The sequence below is a fragment of the Miscanthus floridulus genome, chromosome 11, assembly GCF_019320115.1.
Source record: "Miscanthus floridulus cultivar M001 chromosome 11, ASM1932011v1, whole genome shotgun sequence".
Lineage (NCBI taxonomy): Eukaryota > Viridiplantae > Streptophyta > Magnoliopsida > Poales > Poaceae > Miscanthus > Miscanthus floridulus.
In genome coordinates this window covers 67,750,328-67,769,367 of record NC_089590.1, presented here as the reverse complement: position 1 = coordinate 67,769,367, position 19,040 = coordinate 67,750,328, and the positions used below count along the sequence as shown (strand labels likewise).

Genomic DNA, 19,040 nt, shown 5'->3' with positions numbered 1-19,040 from the left:
GTGTTATCTTTATCAATCTTCATGGGATTGTATAAGTTGTTTCGATGTAGCCGGTCACTATCTTCATAGACATCAGTGCTTTCCGTGGTCTAATCAACTCCAACTGGTACCACATGGCATTCACTATATATTAAATAAACTAAAAATGGCAACACTGAATTCAGAAAAGCAAAATCAGATTTACCTGCTTTTTCTGATGATATTGTTCACGATGCTTTCTATTTTTTCATTTCTTTCTTCCTGAGTCATTGCCACCAATCGTGCCTTTTCCCTTTCCCTTTTTAGTTTGATGGCATCCGTATTTTTCTTTGTCTGATGATACTTTTCCTTAAGTTTTTTATTTTTTTATCCCTTTCTTCTTGAGTCATTGATGCATGTCGTACTTTTTCTCTTTCTCTTTTACGCTGCGCACGTTCATCTATTTGCGCTTGTGAATTTGATGTTGTATGGTCACCTGTTTGAAAATAAGTTGATAAATATTTGCTTAATTACCATAAATAATACAAGTGAATGCATCTATGGACATGAGTATAAACAATTACCTCCATTGATGATGTTTGTCAAGTCTTCAAATGGTGCACGACCTTCATTATTTTGCATATGTTCCATTGTGATTTCACTGAACACAAAATTAATCAATAAATTCGTATTATCAAACTTGTCCATGAGAGAGTTGATAAAAAGTTCCATTGACGCTAGAAAGAGTGAAATACTCCATTCGTCTAAAAAATTCCAAGCGGGGAGTCACGGAGGGGAGGGGAGCGATGTCGCGATCGCAAGGGGAGCGACGAGCAGGGAGGAGACCGAGGCAGATGGAACACGTGAGCGTGAAACCAAATGAAAGAAGAAAAAAGCTGTTCCTTTTGCAAATGCAAAGAGGGGAAGTAATTAAATGTAGACAGATTTGGCAAGGTTCTCAGAAATGCAAAGAGGTTTCCTTTTGTCTTAATTCTTTTTTCTTCTGTGTTAATTGTCTTTCCTTTTGCTCGTTGCCATGTATGCTGGTGCATGCAAACATGCAATGTGTATATGGATAGCACAATAATTTTCTACTTCCTATTTTGCCGTGATTCCTCTATCACATGACAGGCAATATTCAATCAAGGAAGCATGCAATGTATATATGGATAGCACAATAGTTTTCTACTTCCTATTTTGCTGTGATTCCTTTATCATATGACAGGCAATATTCAATCAAGGAGATGTCGTGGGATCGCAGGCGTGGATAGACGGACGAACCAAAACAAATGTCGTACAAAAAAAATGTCCACACTTTATTCTTTTTAGTTACAGGAGATTATAGCTTATTTGTTGATTTGTTGACTAAATATGAGCGGCAAGCAATGACGGTACTAATTTTTTTAGTTTGTGTAAAATAATCTAAATGTCCTTAAGAGGCTTACACATGATATTTATATTAGGTGAATTAGAGCTCGGTAAAATTGTTGCTATTAGGAATCATATTTATTCTAACCACTTTACTCTAGTATTTTTGTAGAGATTCTTAATGAGTTATTCAACAACCCCCTTCTCATTCCCCTCTAGCCATCAAAACCATATAGGCTATTCACTTGATGTGATTTGTGCTTAGATGCAATCTGGATATCTTTCTTTATTAACTTGTATCATGTGATGTTTGCAAAATATCAAATTTGGACATCTGTGCAAAAATATTACATTTGGGTATTTATAAAAAAATGAGTTGTCATTTGTATAATATATACACAATAAATCTGTAAATAAAAAATCATATTAATTATTGGGTCATTTATGCCTGTGTCTTTTAGGCTTCACTCGACACCGTTAAGTCCCCTTCGGGTGGAATCGGAGCAACGGGAAGCTTCGGATTTAAAAAAAACAACTAGAATAAATACACAAATACAAAGTTAAAAAAAAAACAAGAGCATCCATGCAGTTAGAATTGAAAACGAAGACAATAATATAATTGGCTCCCAACCGCCGCCCGACTCACTCGCTTGCCTTCTATCCGCTTTGACGCACGGCCCACTCGCCTTCTCTTACGGCCGCACGGCTCGCCTCCTCGTCCGCGCAGCCTGGCCGCTCAGGCCCTGGTCTACGCCGTCTGCCAGCCCCCACTCGTCCGTCCAAGACCAGCAGCGCAAGATGCCGGCGCGGGTGAGGCCAGTGGCGGCGCATGGGCTCTAGCGGCGTGGGAAGCTGTTGTGCCTCATCCATGACGGGCTGACGGCCGGCGTGGTGTGCGACGCTTCCTCGTGCGTCGTCTCTGAAGGCAGCGCCGCGATCAGATGTGGTCGGTGGCCATGGGTGAACACGGACAACCACGAGCTCTGGTCTCTCCAGGCCTAGTCCAATGGCTCTCGGTGGTACCTAATGACATATGCAGCGGTGGTCAAGTTCCGGCCCCTCCCGCCGCATAGCTCCTGCGGCACACCATGGGTGCTCGTATCCCTACCACTGAGGCACAGAGCAGCTTGCCCCATTGTGGATCTCGGCCAGGTGCGGATCTAGAGATATGGCGGGCCGCCAGACCTCACCACCGGTGAGAACCCCCTCCCTCCCCACGTGTGGACTGTTTTTTCTTTGCTGGACGTAATGCTGTCGAGATTGACGCGAGGTTGAAGACGACGGAACATGATAACAATGGGATTTCCAGCTTTGCACGTGCAAACAGTAAAGTCCTACATATTTGCCACGGTCGCTGACGTGGCACGCCACGTGCACACCAGCTCGGCAGCCCCCTACGAACCTCTACAGTAGATACGAAATGACCTATTTACCTTCGCTCCTCTCCCTCCTCTAGCTGACGCGTGGGCCCCACACGTCAGCTTCTTCTTCAACCTCTAGGCTCGATCCGTCACGGCGAACCAAGCTCCTCTGTCGGCCCCTATGGCCCTATCCCCTCCATCTCCTCTGCCTATTTAAGCAGCTCTGAGGCCTTCTGCACACACGCCGCATCCAACTCGCCCAAGCTGCCCTCCTACTCCAGCGCCGCCGCCGCCATTGTCGACCTCGCCCGGAGCTCCGATCTCCCTGCTCTGACCACCCCCGTGCTACGCAACAGCGTGGGAAGGAGACAGACCTCCACCCTTGGCATCATACAGCACCGGCGCGCGGTCTGGCTAGGTGTGCCGGAGGTCAAGGAGGGGCAGCAGCAGCGCACCCGGGACTGCACGAGCACCTCCCCTTCCCTCGTTGCCTGGTGACAGCTAGATGTTGAAGGAGAAGATGGCACGTGGGGCCCACGTGTCAACGAGTGGAGGGAGAAAAGAACTAGGGATAAATTGGTCATTTTGTATATCGTGTAGGGGTTCCTAAGAGTGCCACGTCAGCGAAAATGATAAATATATAGAAGCTCTACCGTTTACGATAGCAAATCTATAGATGCACACGCAAAGCTAGAGGTGCCGTGCGTAAGGATGATAAAAAGTTTAAAATCCCAATAACAATTGGACTACTTGCTGGCGGTGGTAAACCTGGGCCACATAACTTCTCTCTGTGTTAAAAGATAGCACAGCTATCCAAGGAAATAGTAACAATTTGGTAATTGCCAATTAGCGTTGTATCAAAGAGCTATTTCTCGCTACAAACAAACCATGGAAAAGAAACAACGACTTCATAAAGCAAATCTGCAGCCCACTTAGATTTGGACACCATTAGGACTTTGGATAACCCATTCCCTCCCAACACAGGTGGACTAAAGAGGGAATGAACTAAATTCTCTCCCAATCCCTCCAAGTTTATAACTTTATATCGAAACAAACCCTTAGTGCCATTTAATCTAGAAAAGGATCCTCATGTATATCACATTTAATCTAGAAAAAGGATCCTCCTGTATCATTTTTCTAATCCCTTAGCAGAAGAATTTCAGACATACAAACGTGAATTATTCTATCCCAATAAGATAGGTACGACCCTAATTCTGCATTTTCCACATTGATTGGAGCAAATCTGCCAGGAATCGCGGATTAGAACATCTGTAATGAAATTGGCATCTAAAAATCATTATAAATTCCTTTCACCGATACTATGGTGAAACGGCAACATCCATACCTTCGCAGCTCTGCGTGTTGGCCAATGGTCCACGGCAACAGCGTCGTGAGTTTGCTGGCTAGCAGGGTAAAGAAGAAAAAGGTTTGTGCGAAATCACAAGTGATAGGTCAACCATGTTTGATTTTGCATACATAGTAAGTTTGCCATAGGTGAAATTTCATCCTGCATCCGCCACTGAAGGAGGTTGAGTTCTATTGTTTGGTTTCATGTTCCGTTTTTGTCCGATTTTCCAATACCCTTCCGTTCTAACTTCTTCTATTTTTTCATAAACATTAAAAAATAAATAATAAATATAATACTACGGATTTTTGAACTCTTGATCTCTTTCTTAAGAAAAAGAAAGATTTTCATCAGATGTTAATGCAATTTTGTTGATTAGGGACAAAATTTATCTTACTATAACCAGTTTAGCTTTTGGTCTACCTAATCAAACTGTGAACTAAAATTTTGACGAAATTGTGGTCAATCCGGTCTAAATAAATTTGTCTAAACTGTATATACATACCAGTGTAATCCCAAACAGAGAGTTACCATATGAAAAATTAAGAGACAACTCCTGTCATAATTATTAGCGGACAGACCAGTGCTTTGATTATGGATCCACAGAGAAAGAAAGTAATGCAACTCGATATTTAACTATATCAAGGCATAAATAGTTTGGTAACTATCTCTGTGCTTTGTAATGAAAGAAAAAAAATCTATCAAGACTGTATTGTAAATTTGATACAAACTTAATAGGATATTGTCATACAATTGCCAACATTAGCTTATATTATGGATGTTACAATCATCAAAAAATAAATTACAGCTTTTAAAGTTTATATAAATGATAAACATAAATAGATATGTACCATTCCTATAGTTGTTTTTCATGAATATTTGATAGTTTTTCCCGTTGCAACCTACGGATATATTTGCTAGTTTCTTTTCCTATATGTGAGCTTCGTATGTGTCAATATATCTCTGAACAAAATGCATGTTTACAATAACAAAACTCTTCCCATCTGAGGTCTATGTATGTGACTGAAGGCCACAAACCTAAATTGTCGCTAGACACGATTATCATCTTTTGATAGGTATCCAAGTTGCTTAAGATACCACAGAGCTCCCTCTGCCGCATGCTCATGCGCTACTTTCTTTTGTAGCTTAGGATCGCTATAGCACTCCAAAAGGGTCGCTGAAGTTCCCGTGATCTGAATAAGGACCTTACAAGTGAACCTGCATGTAAAAAGACATAAATCATAGGTCACTCGACACCGACATTGTTTCCCATACATAGAATAGTTGGCCACAAGCAATATAGTCCAAAAACTACAATGATAGATATAGTTCAGCTTTGCTAATATAGAAAACTGCATGAACAGAGTTATTTTAGCCAATGTTCCCAAAAGTGAAACGCTAATTACCACTCCTGAAGCTAGAACACAAACATAATTCCAGCTTCAAGGACAGAATTCTGATTGTAAAAGATACAAGTCAATAAGTTTTCTCGCTCAGATATTTAGTAAGTAGATGAGCTTACTTTCGAAGGTGGCTTGGTCCTTCATCTTTGCATAACTCAAATTCAGGAGGTTTCCAATAGTTTGCAGCACATAATTCATAAAGGAATGACCTTGCTGTTTTGCGTACCATATCACCTGTCAAGGTAGGAGTACTAAACAATATAAGGATATTACCTCCAAAATTGATCAAAATCACAATATGGTCACATTTCACGTGCGAAACATAACCTCCAAACATGTTTTATTGTATAGTGAAGTTATAAATTTTGTAACTTTTCATTCAAAAATGTTTTTAAAATAAAGTGCACACTTTATGGGTACTGGTTATGTTCCATGCAATATATTAAGTAATAAGTATACACTACAAGGTTGAACAAAATATGCAATTGCCCCTTTCCATGCAGAACTTTGTTGTAGCATATTTCCTATGCTAAGTGTGTATCACAGATATTACGTGTAGTTTGACAAGCACCACAGGCATCTAGATGCCATAAGGATATATAAAAGATCAATAAAGGATTGAAGACCAATGGCTACTGTAGATTTATAAATGTCATTAAGGGCACTTCACATGTTCATCAGGTTGGTTGGAATCTGTAGTTGACACCTTGCTTCATTCGAAGCTTTAGATGACAAGCATATTTTATAGAGAGAAAAAATGGAGTTTAGAAATTACCATACCATGATACTCTTTTTGGTTTATTTTATCAGTTAGCCCCTCTAGGTAGGCAACCATTCTGCACGACCACATTGGACTTATTGTTCCTTCCATTATTAACATCATTCTTGTCAACCATGTTATCTCCTGCTGTACTCTGAATGGAGGTTTCAGACCTCCCGTTCAAAGACACTTCTTTATTTTGAAAAAAGATGTTTCCTTCCATTTCTCCATTTATCAGTAGATTCTTCATTTGTATGTCATCCTCAACATTGATTGGTTCTTCATCATAGCCTATCAGTTCTGATTCTTTTTTCGTGGTAGCACGCAAAATTTCCTCCAGTGACTTTCTTTTATGCCTGTATCCATTATTCTGTGTAAACGTGCAAGGTTTCATTATTTCCACCAATAAGTTGACTTTGCCATGCCTTCTAAGTAATTAATAAAAAAAATCAAGAGTATGAAAACTATGGTGCTAGAGAAACATGCAATTTCCGTTTCATAACATATTGCCAAAACAAATATACCTTCAGTTTTGAAAGCGCTTCTTGTGCAGCTACCTTTCTAGCATCTTTCGAATTCCGGTTTACTGCAGTACAGCTTATCATCTTGCCATCTATGTTAACTTCTACTTTGACATGGAACTCTCCATTGTCCTCCGTAGGTTTGGGAAGTCTTAACTCAAAACCATTATATTGACAAATTTCTCGGAGTTCTCTCATAGGATCAATGTGCATGCCACAGAAGCTCAATATTGGCTTTAGAAGCATTAGCATTAGCTTCCAAACATGGTTCAGGTTGAAGCCGGAATCTAAAAGCACCGCACCAACACAAGATTCAACAATATCACCAAGAACCTGCATGGTTACAGCAAAAGAATGCAAACTTTGATGAAAAACAAAATACCAAGGTGTCTCCTATAAACTACATGATTCATTCAGAAAATCTATTTTCAGAAAGAGTTCCTAATGTATTAGATAAGCTGAACAGAAGTTTTGAATTAATCCTATACTTGAATGATCTAGGATTCCAAATACCTGTTTATCTTGCAATAGCTATACCTCGAATTCCACTCTCTAATCTTGTATTCCCTCGGTCCCAAATGTGGGCTGTTTTAGGATTCTAGCTGGTCAAACTTCTTTGACTTGACCCATCGACATATTTACATAGGTTGGCAATATATGGTTGATGTTGCTAGATTCATCATGAAAAATACTTTTATAACATATAACTTTCACTATTTCAAATGATATGATTTATAAAAAATAGGAAGTCAAAGTGTCGTTGGAGACTGTCACTGTCCTCAATAACTTACATTTAGAACCAGAGGGAATATAGAAAATTCAAGAAGCTCCTTTAGCAGTAATAATTAATCGTGACTTTTTGTTTCAACTCAAAGAAAATAAAGAAGTGTTATTAAAGAAATGTAGGAAAAATACACTGAGAAAGGGGTCATTCACAAATTCTATAGAAAGATAACTGAAGTTTTTGCAGCAAGTAAAAAGAATCAAGGAAAGCATATACCTTTGGACATGTTGGTTCTTCTAACAAGTCTTTCTCTGAACTGGAAAGATTAACATAATTCTCAAATTTATTTACCGCTGCCGTAAGAGATTTAGAATCCTTTATGAGATATTTATGGATAGATTTCTTAACGGCCACATAAGCAAATGAATTATTATTCACAGCTAATGATTTCAGATCTGTTAGTTGACCAGGCTTGAGATCAGGGTAAGCTGAGTAGAGGTACGAGGCCATCAAATATTCCAAAACAGCATCTCCAAGAAACTCCATCCTCTGATTAAAAATGTACATAATATGCTGAAGTGAGTGTGTTCTTTACTATCAGAATAGCTCACTAGCAATTAGATAAAAAGGGAAAAAGGAAGGTCAGACCTGGTAGCATCCTCCAGAATGCTTATTGAATGAAGGGTGTACAAATGCTTGGAGAAGAAGACCCTTGTGCTTGAAGGTGTAGCCAATCAATTCTTCAAGCTCAGAAATGTTCATGTAATTCATGAGAGACAAATTGGAGGAGCTTGCATCTAATACTCTATAGAGAGCTGAATTTTCGAAATCAACTTTTATCCCAATCCAATGTAGGAATGCAAATGCAGCTTTGAATCCACACTCGACAATAAAAGCTCCAACAAGTGACTCAACAACATCTGCAATTGTCTTCCTATGCAACCAATGATGTGATTTTGTACACCTCAAGTTACAGTTTTCACGTCTATCTGGGTCGATATTCTTCGGGTGTAAAGTCGCTTCTCTGTCAGGATTGCAAACAACTTTACAAGGTCTTCCCAGTGCAAAGAACTGAGTAGGTTCAAAGTGTTGATCCCGTATGTATACCTATATTTTGCATCAAGATGTTTTAAATTTTGTGTAACACCGCGAGCAACAAATTATTCTCACCTGAGGTGGTAAAGGGAAAACATGTGCACAAAATACAGGAGTCATGATTCTCTACTTAAACTTCTTGAAGGCCAATAACCATAATGTAAACAAGAAACATGATAAAATAGATCAGAAACAGAAACAAATGTGTTCAACAGCATTGGATGGTAATTAAGAAAGAATCAAATTAACATCAAAGCTAAGTTGCACAGGGGCTGGACAAGGGGGATTTGATGCAGGGGTGGAGCCACATTGTGGCTTCTGGGTGTGACCGTGCCATCAAAAGAAGTCAGAATCAAGTTATAATGCCTAATTTTGCACCCTAGCAGCCCAAGCCTATGTACCGACAGCCCAGGAGCCTAGGCTATTGCTTGAATATAGTGCATATGAATGTAATTGTCCCCTTTAGAACGGATTTGGTAAATCATGGGCACCACTGCTTTGTAAGTTTTTCATGTGATCGGCAATTGTTAACCGATGCTGGACCACTGATAGGCTAGATAATACCCACTGCCTTATGTGTAATCAAGCTCCTGAATCGATGCAGCCCCTCCTGATTTCTTGTGTGGTCTATGGCTGCGTATGGTGGCGCTGCAAGGCTGACACAATAGGGTTTTCCCCATGTGGAGCCAAGCTCTTAAACAGGCCAGCAAGCAACTTAAAAAGGGATTTAATTCCTTGGTTATTCTGGTTGCGTTGGAGTTACGAAAATACTGCAACAAAGGAACCTACTATGGTGCTTCTCTAGATGTGAACAGGGTTGGTGTTTTTTGTGGTTCTTAAAAAGGAGCTCCAGCATGGCTATTAGTAGGACACACAAAGCGCTTTAAGGCCTTTGTTTTTTTTTTGTCTGTTCTCTTTCTCAACCACTGAGTCATATGCCCTAACTTATTTTGCATGGGATATTTGATACTGTACTCCTGCATGTTAAAAAATGCAACACTAAGTCCCAAGTCACAATGTGGCTCTGTTTATAAATAGTTGGGACAAAAATCATGATTTAAACTTTTGCCATCTTGTGCTTGAGGTTCAACCGTTCAACCATGTAACCATGTCAGCACAAGGACAAGCACATTGGATCTCTTCTACAATAAGATAGGATGAAATAACTGCTATAACTATATAAAACTTAGCATAAAATAAATATTGGGATCATTGATACAATCAACTCACCTGCAAATTTCTTCTAATTGATAACTCGTATAAATTCGAATTACTCACTATATCAGAACGTCTCCTGGTCAACTGACCTTCATCAAGTCCTTCATATGAAATAAAGTTATGGCGCCCAACTACATACTTCAAGAAAGCATCACCTAGGACTTCTAATCGCTCCAAAGAGATCCTCTCTAAACACCTTTCAGTAGTCAGTGCTTCAAGGATCTGTAATGAATGTCATAAATCACAATTACCTCAGCATAGATAACAAAATCAAATTAGAAGTTTCAGCCTCAACAGTGCGAAAGTTAGTATTACTTACACCCGAGGCACTAATTTGAGAAGCCTCTGGGAAATAGGATGACATGACATCCTTCAACTCAATAGCCACCAACAAATTCTCCAAGCGACACATTAATGATGGTAGCAAGGACAAAGAACTACCCATATCTTTTGAGAACCCAGTTATCTTCAAAGAGCATAGCTCTGGAGGTAACTCCACAAAGTGCTCCATCAATTCACGACCCTCAGATTCTTATAAGAAACAGTGAAGGAAAAACATAATATCAAAAGTACTGTACAAGGATCAGAACCATCAAAGAATCACAGCAATCATCTCAGTGCTTAAAATCCATAAAAGCAGGAAGTAGCAAAATACCAGATCAAATACATTAACATGCAGTTCATGAATCTGATTAAAATTTACAGTTGAATTGAGTTGAAAGTAAAATAAAATAAAACAAATGGTTGAACGAACTTCTCTCCAATATATGTATAACTAGACAAGTTATACTTTGCTTGGTACTGCGTAAGCCACAGCCATCCATGAGTGTCAATCAAATGGATGAGATCTTTTGATACTAGGACATGCTCAGTTACCTGTTAGTGGCAATACCAAATTTGGTTGGTCCCGACACCAATAATCATAAGGTAATTATGATATTGCTCATCTGGATCTGAGAAGAAAACCCTATTAGGCTCATACCCACAGAAGTGGTCATCTAACGTCTGTTAATATACTTCTGTCTGGCAACTGTACATTTTAGCACTTATGTATCTCCTCAGCCAGACAGCTTCGAGGCGCCAATGTTGCCGTCTGGACTCTGCACACTAATGAAAGTATCGTTCATATCTAACTAAGAGAGTACTGGGTACAGGTAACAGCTTTAACTGTCACTGCTCTAGATGCCATTGACTGCCCCTTTTACAGTGCTTCCTTTTTTTCTTTTTTCTTTTTTTTGGGGGGTGGGGGTGGGGGTGGGGGGGATGGGGCAATAACAGCGGGGTGCTAATATAAACATCAAGATAATATAAAATCTGCATATTCTGTAGTAAATGAATTCAATATGCGCTCATGATCACTCACATTGTTGTCATCCAATGTTAACATTGTCTAACGTAGGGCCTTGGTTGTAACACCCCGCGTCCAAAACTGCTTATATGGCTCAGTTCCGCACGTGGAACGGGCCTGCATACGCGTAGCACCTCTCTTACACTTTCGTCCTCGCTTCGTGTAAAAGGGTTAACCCGGAGGTGCTACATTTGGAACAACAAGGCTTATAAGCTGGCCCTCACCTTCCTAGACTTCCAAGGTGGTACTAAACCCACCAATCACAACCACACATAAGCCACTTGGACCAACTTCACAACTACTACAGACTACTAATGGGCTGGGGTGTTACATTGGTCTTCTGAATCAATATTCATCTGGGTTTTTTTTTCAAGTGTTCGTATTACTCTGGAAAAAATTGTCACGGGATCTTTTTTATGATTCTACTAGCTCATGTATTTTTTTCTACAATTCTAGATGCATGTTTTCTTTACATACTTGAAAAAATAAAAAAACAAACTGGTAATTGAAATCTAAATAAATATGATCATGATTCATCAAAGCATTGCTTATTATAAACAATTAATCCATAATTCATCATGTACTAGAACTACCGACTAGCTTTAGGGCGAAGATGGAAAAGGCATAGCTGCACGATAGGCGTACATACTATCGGGGATGGTTTGATCACTGGTTCACGCAATCCGGCGTCGCAGACTCAGCAGGTCCCATTTAAATAGCGAATCTTCGTTCGCCAGCACCAGCAACTAAATTTTTGCAGCCAAGTCAACGGAACATGGACCAAAAAACAGATCAAGAACTACCCTATGACTTGCATTTTTTGTCAGGACCAGCTGTTTAGGTAGTATATGTATATATACATACAGCAGTATGTTTCTTAGAGTTCTGAATACAGCTGAGTCTGTAGTATGTATACTTAGTGAGGCCCTTGATTTTGGGGGACCCGTGGGCCGTGGCAGCTGCCCCGCTCACACCCCTCGAGGACCGGGCCTGGGAAAAAAGAGGGCAGGGGCAAAGAGGTTACTTTATGCCTCCATGAGCGTTTGACACTTTGACTTGCCAACAACGGCGTAAAAGGATAGAATTTGTAGCCAGATACCATATAGGGGATAATTCATTTTTGACGGCAAATTAGGGATTCAAGTAAATTGCAATGGCGTAGAAAGAATTATCTCTCGTGGCATACAATCATAGCTACACAAGCGAGGATTAACTAGGATGCTGCCTGGTCTATCGGTCAAGCAAGCAGAGGACTGACTGCACAGGTGCTTGCACGGTGGTGTGATAACTTGCACGGTGGTGTGATAAAGATACGCCATCTGCCATTGTTTCTTTTTGGCATGTAATAGCTTCTGGGTTGTATGGTTGTGCCTGGAACCGTTGTTGTTAAACTGTGTTTGTGTGGGTTTTGATAGAGGCTTGTCTCTTGAATAAAGTAGGTTAGTCCTAGGTCCTTTCTCAATCCGCCGTTATCCCTAATCTATTTCTGGTCATCAAACTGCTTGAATTTCCATAATGAAAGTAATGGAAATGGTGTCTCATACTCTCATCATTTCAAAAGAGAGAATTATCTCCTTGAAGAAGACTAACCTGTGCTCTCAAGTTGTCGATTATGAAGCAGATTACGCAGACAGAACAGTTGCTTAGCTTTCAAAAGTGGCTGCTCAGGATGGGAAAGCTTGATATGTAACCTGATTTCAGTAAAGCGTAACATTATGAAGCAGTTCAACAGATGCATCGCCTACCTCCGTATTATAATAATGATACAGAAATAATGACGCATGGCTAGTATAAGATCAAGGCAGATACTGAAAACTACGAGTGATACAGCTCTATTACAGAAATATGGATAAATAAATCCAAAGACACAGTTCTGCTGGATATTTGTAGCTAGTTTGTTCTCAACATAAAGGATGTATGCTATCATAGGAAAATTCTATTTACTACAACTGAATAATCCACTTTGTCCATTTGACACCCCTAAACAAAATTTCAGCTCAATTCACTCCCACAATCTAATTCAATTGGCCTAATCTACACCCTGGTGTTTCTCTCTTTTTTTCACGTGCAGGTTGAGATTTAAGTTCAACATTCTTGGGGTGATAGAGTACACGATATCCCATGTTAGAAAAAATACATTAAGAGTTTTTCATTACAGAAGGATACACATAGGAAAAAGTTCACTTGACTACCCCAAACAATCAACTTTGTTTGTTCGACTGCCTGCAAAAAATTCGGCTCAATTTGCTCCCCCAAATTATTTCAGTTTGTCCAATCTAACCCCTAATGATTTCTTTTTCTTGTTTGTTGCTTTGCATGCAAGTTTAGTTTTGAGTTATAATTTTGCAGGGGATAAAGGACACGATATCTTATCTCATTAAAATACATTAAGAAATTTTCATCACTATTTTTCATACAATTTTGTGTTTCTCAGGTTAGTTTATGTGGGGGTATGCCCCCCGGTATCCTCAAGACAAGACATGGGCCGCACCATCAGAGGTGGCCCGGCCCACAACATCAAGGCGTGCACGGCGCTGCTCGGCGTGCACCGCAAGATATTGTATAGTACCAAATAGGATACTTTACTTGTAACCCTGTCCCTCCAGACTATATAAGGAGAGGCAGAGGGTCCCCTAGCGGACAAGATACATACATCTACATGGTCATCCAGATCAATACAATACACCAAAGACACAGGACGTAGGGTATTACGTCGATCAGACGGCCCGAACCTATCTAAATCGCTGTCTCTGTGCCTTGTGTCACCATCCGGTTTCTGATTACGCGCACCCCCACCGACAAATCTACCTTCGCGGGATACCCCTCGGTGGACTGCCGACGATATTCTGTCAACAATTGGCGCGCCAGGTAGGGGTGTGCGCTTGATCCATGGCGAGCCAGATGGACCTCAAATCAACAGCGCGTTCTTGTCATCAATCTCGTGGAGATCCATGCCGGTCCACGACGACGATTCATCACTGGCTACACCAGCCCCCGCGACAGTAGATCCGATCTCGGAACCACCTCCGAGGTCGTCTTCACCAACAACTCACCGCGCGCCAGGTGCTCGCCATCAACGCCAACCGGATAACGTCATACGTCGTCGACCAAACTTTCTGCCTAAAGCTAAGTCACGTTTTAATATTCTTCTAAATATTCTCCAATCTTCATTAATCGTCATAATGTTTCTCCGAACTGTTTTCTCCATATTTGCTCTCCAAACGATTTTCCGAACCCCCGAACAGTCATGTTGATGCTCGGACGCCTCTAGAGACGACCCTATCTCCGGCTCCTCCCTACACGTACTACGGGCTCCACGCTCTGCGTTATGGGTGGTCGGCAGCGGCTCCTTGGTCACGCCTGTTCCTCCTACACGTGCACGGGCTCCGCGCTCGACGTTATGGACTATGGACTAGCTAGGGCTGGAGACTCAGCTACACACTAACTGTTCGGGCGGTTTATATTAAACATAAATATATCTTCACGAACTCCGCCTATGGTGGGGCGCCTTTGGTGTCCCAGCATAGCAGGTCCCAAGCCCTGGTAAAGGAGGGGGGTTGTGTTAGGCGTGGCGAGCCAATGTAAAAACCTAGCCACTTAAATGGAGATGAAACCCGAAAGAAAATCGTTGGGGCGTAACCCTCTTAGCGACGCGCCATATCGGAACCCGGGTATGGTGTTAAATGGGCAAGGGCCGGGTCGTCACCCCCGTGACGCGCCGTGTCGTGATCTGGGCATGGTGTCAAGTAACCAAGGATCGGGTCGTCGCTTCCTTAGTGGCGCGCTACATCGGCGCCCGGGTGTAGTGAAAAATGAGCAAGGGTCTTTGCATCAGAGTCGACGGGTGCGAAGGGTAAGGAAGCTAGTCGAACCAACTAGGATCCGTTTAGGTAGTTGGAATGTAGGGTCACTTACAGGTAAGTTAAGAGAATTAGTTGATACCGCGACTAGGAGGCGTGTAAATATATTATGCGTTCAAGAGACTAAATGGAAGGGTCAGAAGGCGAAGGAGGTGGACAATACAGGTTTCAAGCTTTGGTACACAGGGACAGTTGCAAATAGAAATGGAGTAGGAGTTTTGATTGATAAGAGCCTCAAGAATGGTGTGGTGGAAGTGAGAAGGCAAGGAGATAGGATTATCTTAGTCAAGCTTGTCGTTGGTGATATGGTTTTGAACGTAATTAGTGCGTATGCCCCCCAAGTAGGCCTCGACGAGAGTGCTAAGAGACAGTTCTGGGAAGACTTAGATGGTCTGGTTAGAGCTATACCTAGTAGTGAGAAGCTTTTTATAGGAGGAGATCTTAATGGGCATGTAGGTACTACAAGCGCAGGTTTCGAGGCAGTTCATGGAGGTTTTGGGTATGGTAGTAGGAATCAGGAGGGGGAGGAAGTTCTGGACTTCGCGGTAGCTTTTGACTTGATGATAGCCAACACTTTCTTTAGAAAGAGAAAATCTCATCTAGTGACCTTCAGTAGCGGACAACACTGTAGTCAGATTGACTTTGTCCTCGCAAGAAGAAAGGACAAACGAGCATGCTTGGATTGCAAGGTGATACCAGGGGAGTGTGTTGTTTCTCAACATAAGCTTTTGGTGGCAGATTTTCGTTTTCAGGTGCGTGCCCGTAGGGATAAACAAGCTAAGATTGAAAGAACAAAGTGGTGGAAACTGAAAGGGGAGACGTCAGAGGTATTTAGGGAAAGGGTTATCAAAGAGGGCTCTTGGAAGGAAGAAGACGACATAAACAATATGTGGGACAAGATGGCAACCAACATTCGGAAGGTAGCCTCAGAGGTGTGTGGAGTAACCAAAGGAAGGGGACGCGAGGCTAAAGATACTTGGTGGTGGAACGAGGAAGTCCAAAGGGCTATTAAGGAGAAGAAAGAATGCTATAGACGCTTGTACCATGACAGGAGTGTGGACAACATAGAGAAGTACAACTCAGTGTTATCCTAAACGCTAAACGGTAAACAGTCGGTCACCTACCGTTTAGCCCATTATTCGGGCAAAACGGGTGTTTAAACGGGAAAAACGGCCGTTTAAACGGGAAAACAACCGATTAAACGGAAACGGTGTACCACCGTGTAGCGTTTAAACGGTGTGTAAACGGGCTAAACGACCGTTTAGGCGAACAGTGAGTACAAGGTGGCAAAGAAGACTGCAAAGCGAGCTGTAAGTGTGGCAAAGGGTAGAGCGTACGAGGATCTTTACCAACATTTGAGTACGAAGGAAGGAGAGAAGGACATTTATAGGATGGCTAGGGTTCGTGAGAGAAAGACACGGGACTTCAACCAAGTTAAGTGCATTAAGGATGAAAGGGAGCATCTCTTGGTAAAGGAGGATGAGATCCGACATCGATGGCAAGAGTATTTTGACAAATTGTTCAATGGTGAGAATATGGACACAACCTTTCAGTTGGATGACTCTTTTGATGACACCAATAGGCGCTTTGTGCGGAGAATCCAAGAATCTGAGGTCAGAGAGGCGTTGAAAAGGATGAAAGGAGGTAAGGCGATGGGACCGGATGGTATCCCAATCGAGGTGTGGAGATGCCTCGGGGACATAGCTGTAGTATGGTTAACCAAGCTGTTCAACCATATTTTTCGATCGAACAAGATGCCTGATGAGTGGAGGAGAAGTATATTGGTACCGATCTACAAGAATAAAGGAGATATTCAAAGTTGTACAAATTACCGGGGAATTAAGTTGATGAGCCATACTATGAAGCTATGGGAGAGAGTTATCGAGCATCGCTTAAGAGCAATAATGCGGGTCTCTATGAACCAATTTGGTTTCATGCCCGGAAGGTCAACCATGGAAGCCATTTTTTAATAAGACAAGTTATGGAGCGGTATAGGGAGAAGAAGAAGGACCTACATATGGTTTTTATTGACTTGGAGAAGGCTTATGATAAAATACCAAGGAATGTTATGTGGTGGGCTTTGGACAAACATAAAGTCCCAACGAAGTACGTCGGGCTCATTAAGGACATGTACAGCAATGTTGTGACTAGAGTTCGAACAAGCGATGGAGACACGGATGAATTCCCGATTAAGATAGGACTACATCAAGGGTCAGCTTTGAGCCCTTATTTGTTTGCTTTAGTGATGGATGAGGTCACAAGGGACATACAAGGGGACATCCCTTGGTGTATGCTTTTCGCGGACGATGTAGTGCTGGTTGATGAAAGCCGGACAGGAGTGAATCAGAAACTGGAGTTATGGCGGGAGACCTTGGAGTCCAAAGGTTTTAGACTTAGTAGAACTAAAACTGAGTATATGAGATGTGACTTCGGCACTACTACTCGGGAGGAGGAAGATGTTAGTTTGGAAGGTCAAGTAGTGCCTAGGAAGGATACCTTTCGATATTTAGGATCAATGCTACAGAGGGACGGGGATATTGATGAAGATGTTAGCCATAGAATCAAAGCAGGGTGGATGAAGTGGCGGCAAGCGTCTGGTGTCCTATGTGACAAAAGGGTACCACAGAAGCTAAAAGGCAAGTTTTATAGGACGGCGATTAGACCTGCTATGTTGTATGGTGCAGAATGTTGGCCTACGAAAAGACGACATATTCAACAGCTAAGTGTCGCGGAAATGTGTATGTTGCGTTGGATTTGCGGTCATACAAGAAGGGATCGAGTTCGGAACGATGATATACGTGAGAGATTAGGGGTAGCACCAATTGAAGAAAAGCTTGTCCAACACCGGTTGAGATGGTTTGGACATGTGCAACGGAGACCTCCAGATGCACCGGTGCGTAGTGGAATCCTAAGTCAGGATAGTAACGTGAAGAGAGGCAGAGGAAGACCGAAGTTGACTTGGGTAGAGGCAATAAAAGGAGACTTGAAAGGATGGAATATACCCAAAGACTTAGCCTTAGATAGGAGTGCTTGGAAGACAGCTATTCACGTGCCTGAACCTTGATTGCTTCTGTTGGGTTTCAACTCTAGCCTACCCCAACTTGTTTGGGACTTAAAGGCTTTGTTGTTGTTGTTGTTGTATAAATATATCTTCACGCCAACTGATCGTCAAACTGCATACGTCATTTCATCACCATTGCTGATTTTTCTCTAGAGTTCATTTATTTTTACATCATGTACTACCCGTTCTACATGTTTGTATTGCAGGATCATCGTCCACCTGGTGCTCGGACTTCTCCACCGATCAACTGGTCGGACCGCTTGGTTCATGGACTCCGTCGCCGACCAGTTGATCGGACTGATCGCCAGCTACGCCGGTTACTCCTCGACGCACGGATACTTCGTGCTCGAGGACTAAGTGGGCACACTTCACTGCACGGACGTCGTCAGCTACGTCGGTGCTCGGACCTCGCCGCCTACGCCGGGGACTCCTCGGTGCTCGGACATCACCGCCTACGCCGAGGACTCCTCGGTGCTCGGACATCGCCAGCTTCGCCGGGGACTCCTCAGTGCTCGGACATCGCCGCCTACGCCGGGGACTCCTCGGTGCTCGGTCATCGCCGGCGACGCCGGGGACTCCTCGCTCCACGGTGCTCGGTCATCGCCAGCGACGCCGGGGACTCCTCGGTGCTCGGACATCGCCAGCTTCGCCGGGGACTCCTCAGTGCTCGGACATCGCCGCCGAGGACTCCTCACTCCTCGGTGCCCGGACAACGCCGCCTACGCCGGGGACTCCTCGCTCCTCGGTGCTCGGTCATCGCCGGCGACGCCGGGGACTCCTCGCTCCTCGGTGCTCGGTCATCGCCAGCGACGCCAGGGACTCCTCGGTCATCGCCAGCGACGTCGGGGACTCCTCGCTCCTCGGTGCTCGGACATCGCCGCCTACGCCGGGGACTCCTCGCTCCTCGGTGCTCGGTCATCGCCAGCGACACCAGGGACTCCTCGCTCCTCGGTGCTCGGTCATCGCCAGCGACACCGGGGACTCGCTCCTCGATGCTCGGTCATCGCCAGCGACGCCG

At 42.8% G+C, this 19,040-nt stretch overlaps 1 protein-coding gene across 1 annotated transcript in view; it reads right to left on the bottom strand.

Annotated features, from left to right (window-relative positions):
* Positions 1-4,788: 4,788 nt before the first annotated feature.
* Positions 4,789-19,040, bottom strand: part of LOC136491120 (endoribonuclease Dicer homolog 4-like) — a 30,569-nt gene continuing 16,317 nt past the window's right edge. The window contains 10 exon segments of the mRNA XM_066487345.1: positions 4,789-5,250; positions 5,555-5,669; positions 6,216-6,258; positions 6,260-6,565; positions 6,720-7,049; positions 7,717-7,989; positions 8,089-8,547; positions 9,766-9,975; positions 10,073-10,284; positions 12,692-12,792. Coding sequence (XP_066343442.1) covers positions 5,082-5,250; positions 5,555-5,669; positions 6,216-6,258; positions 6,260-6,565; positions 6,720-7,049; positions 7,717-7,989; positions 8,089-8,547; positions 9,766-9,975; positions 10,073-10,284; positions 12,692-12,792 — 2,218 coding nt within the window. The 3' untranslated portion in view covers positions 4,789-5,081.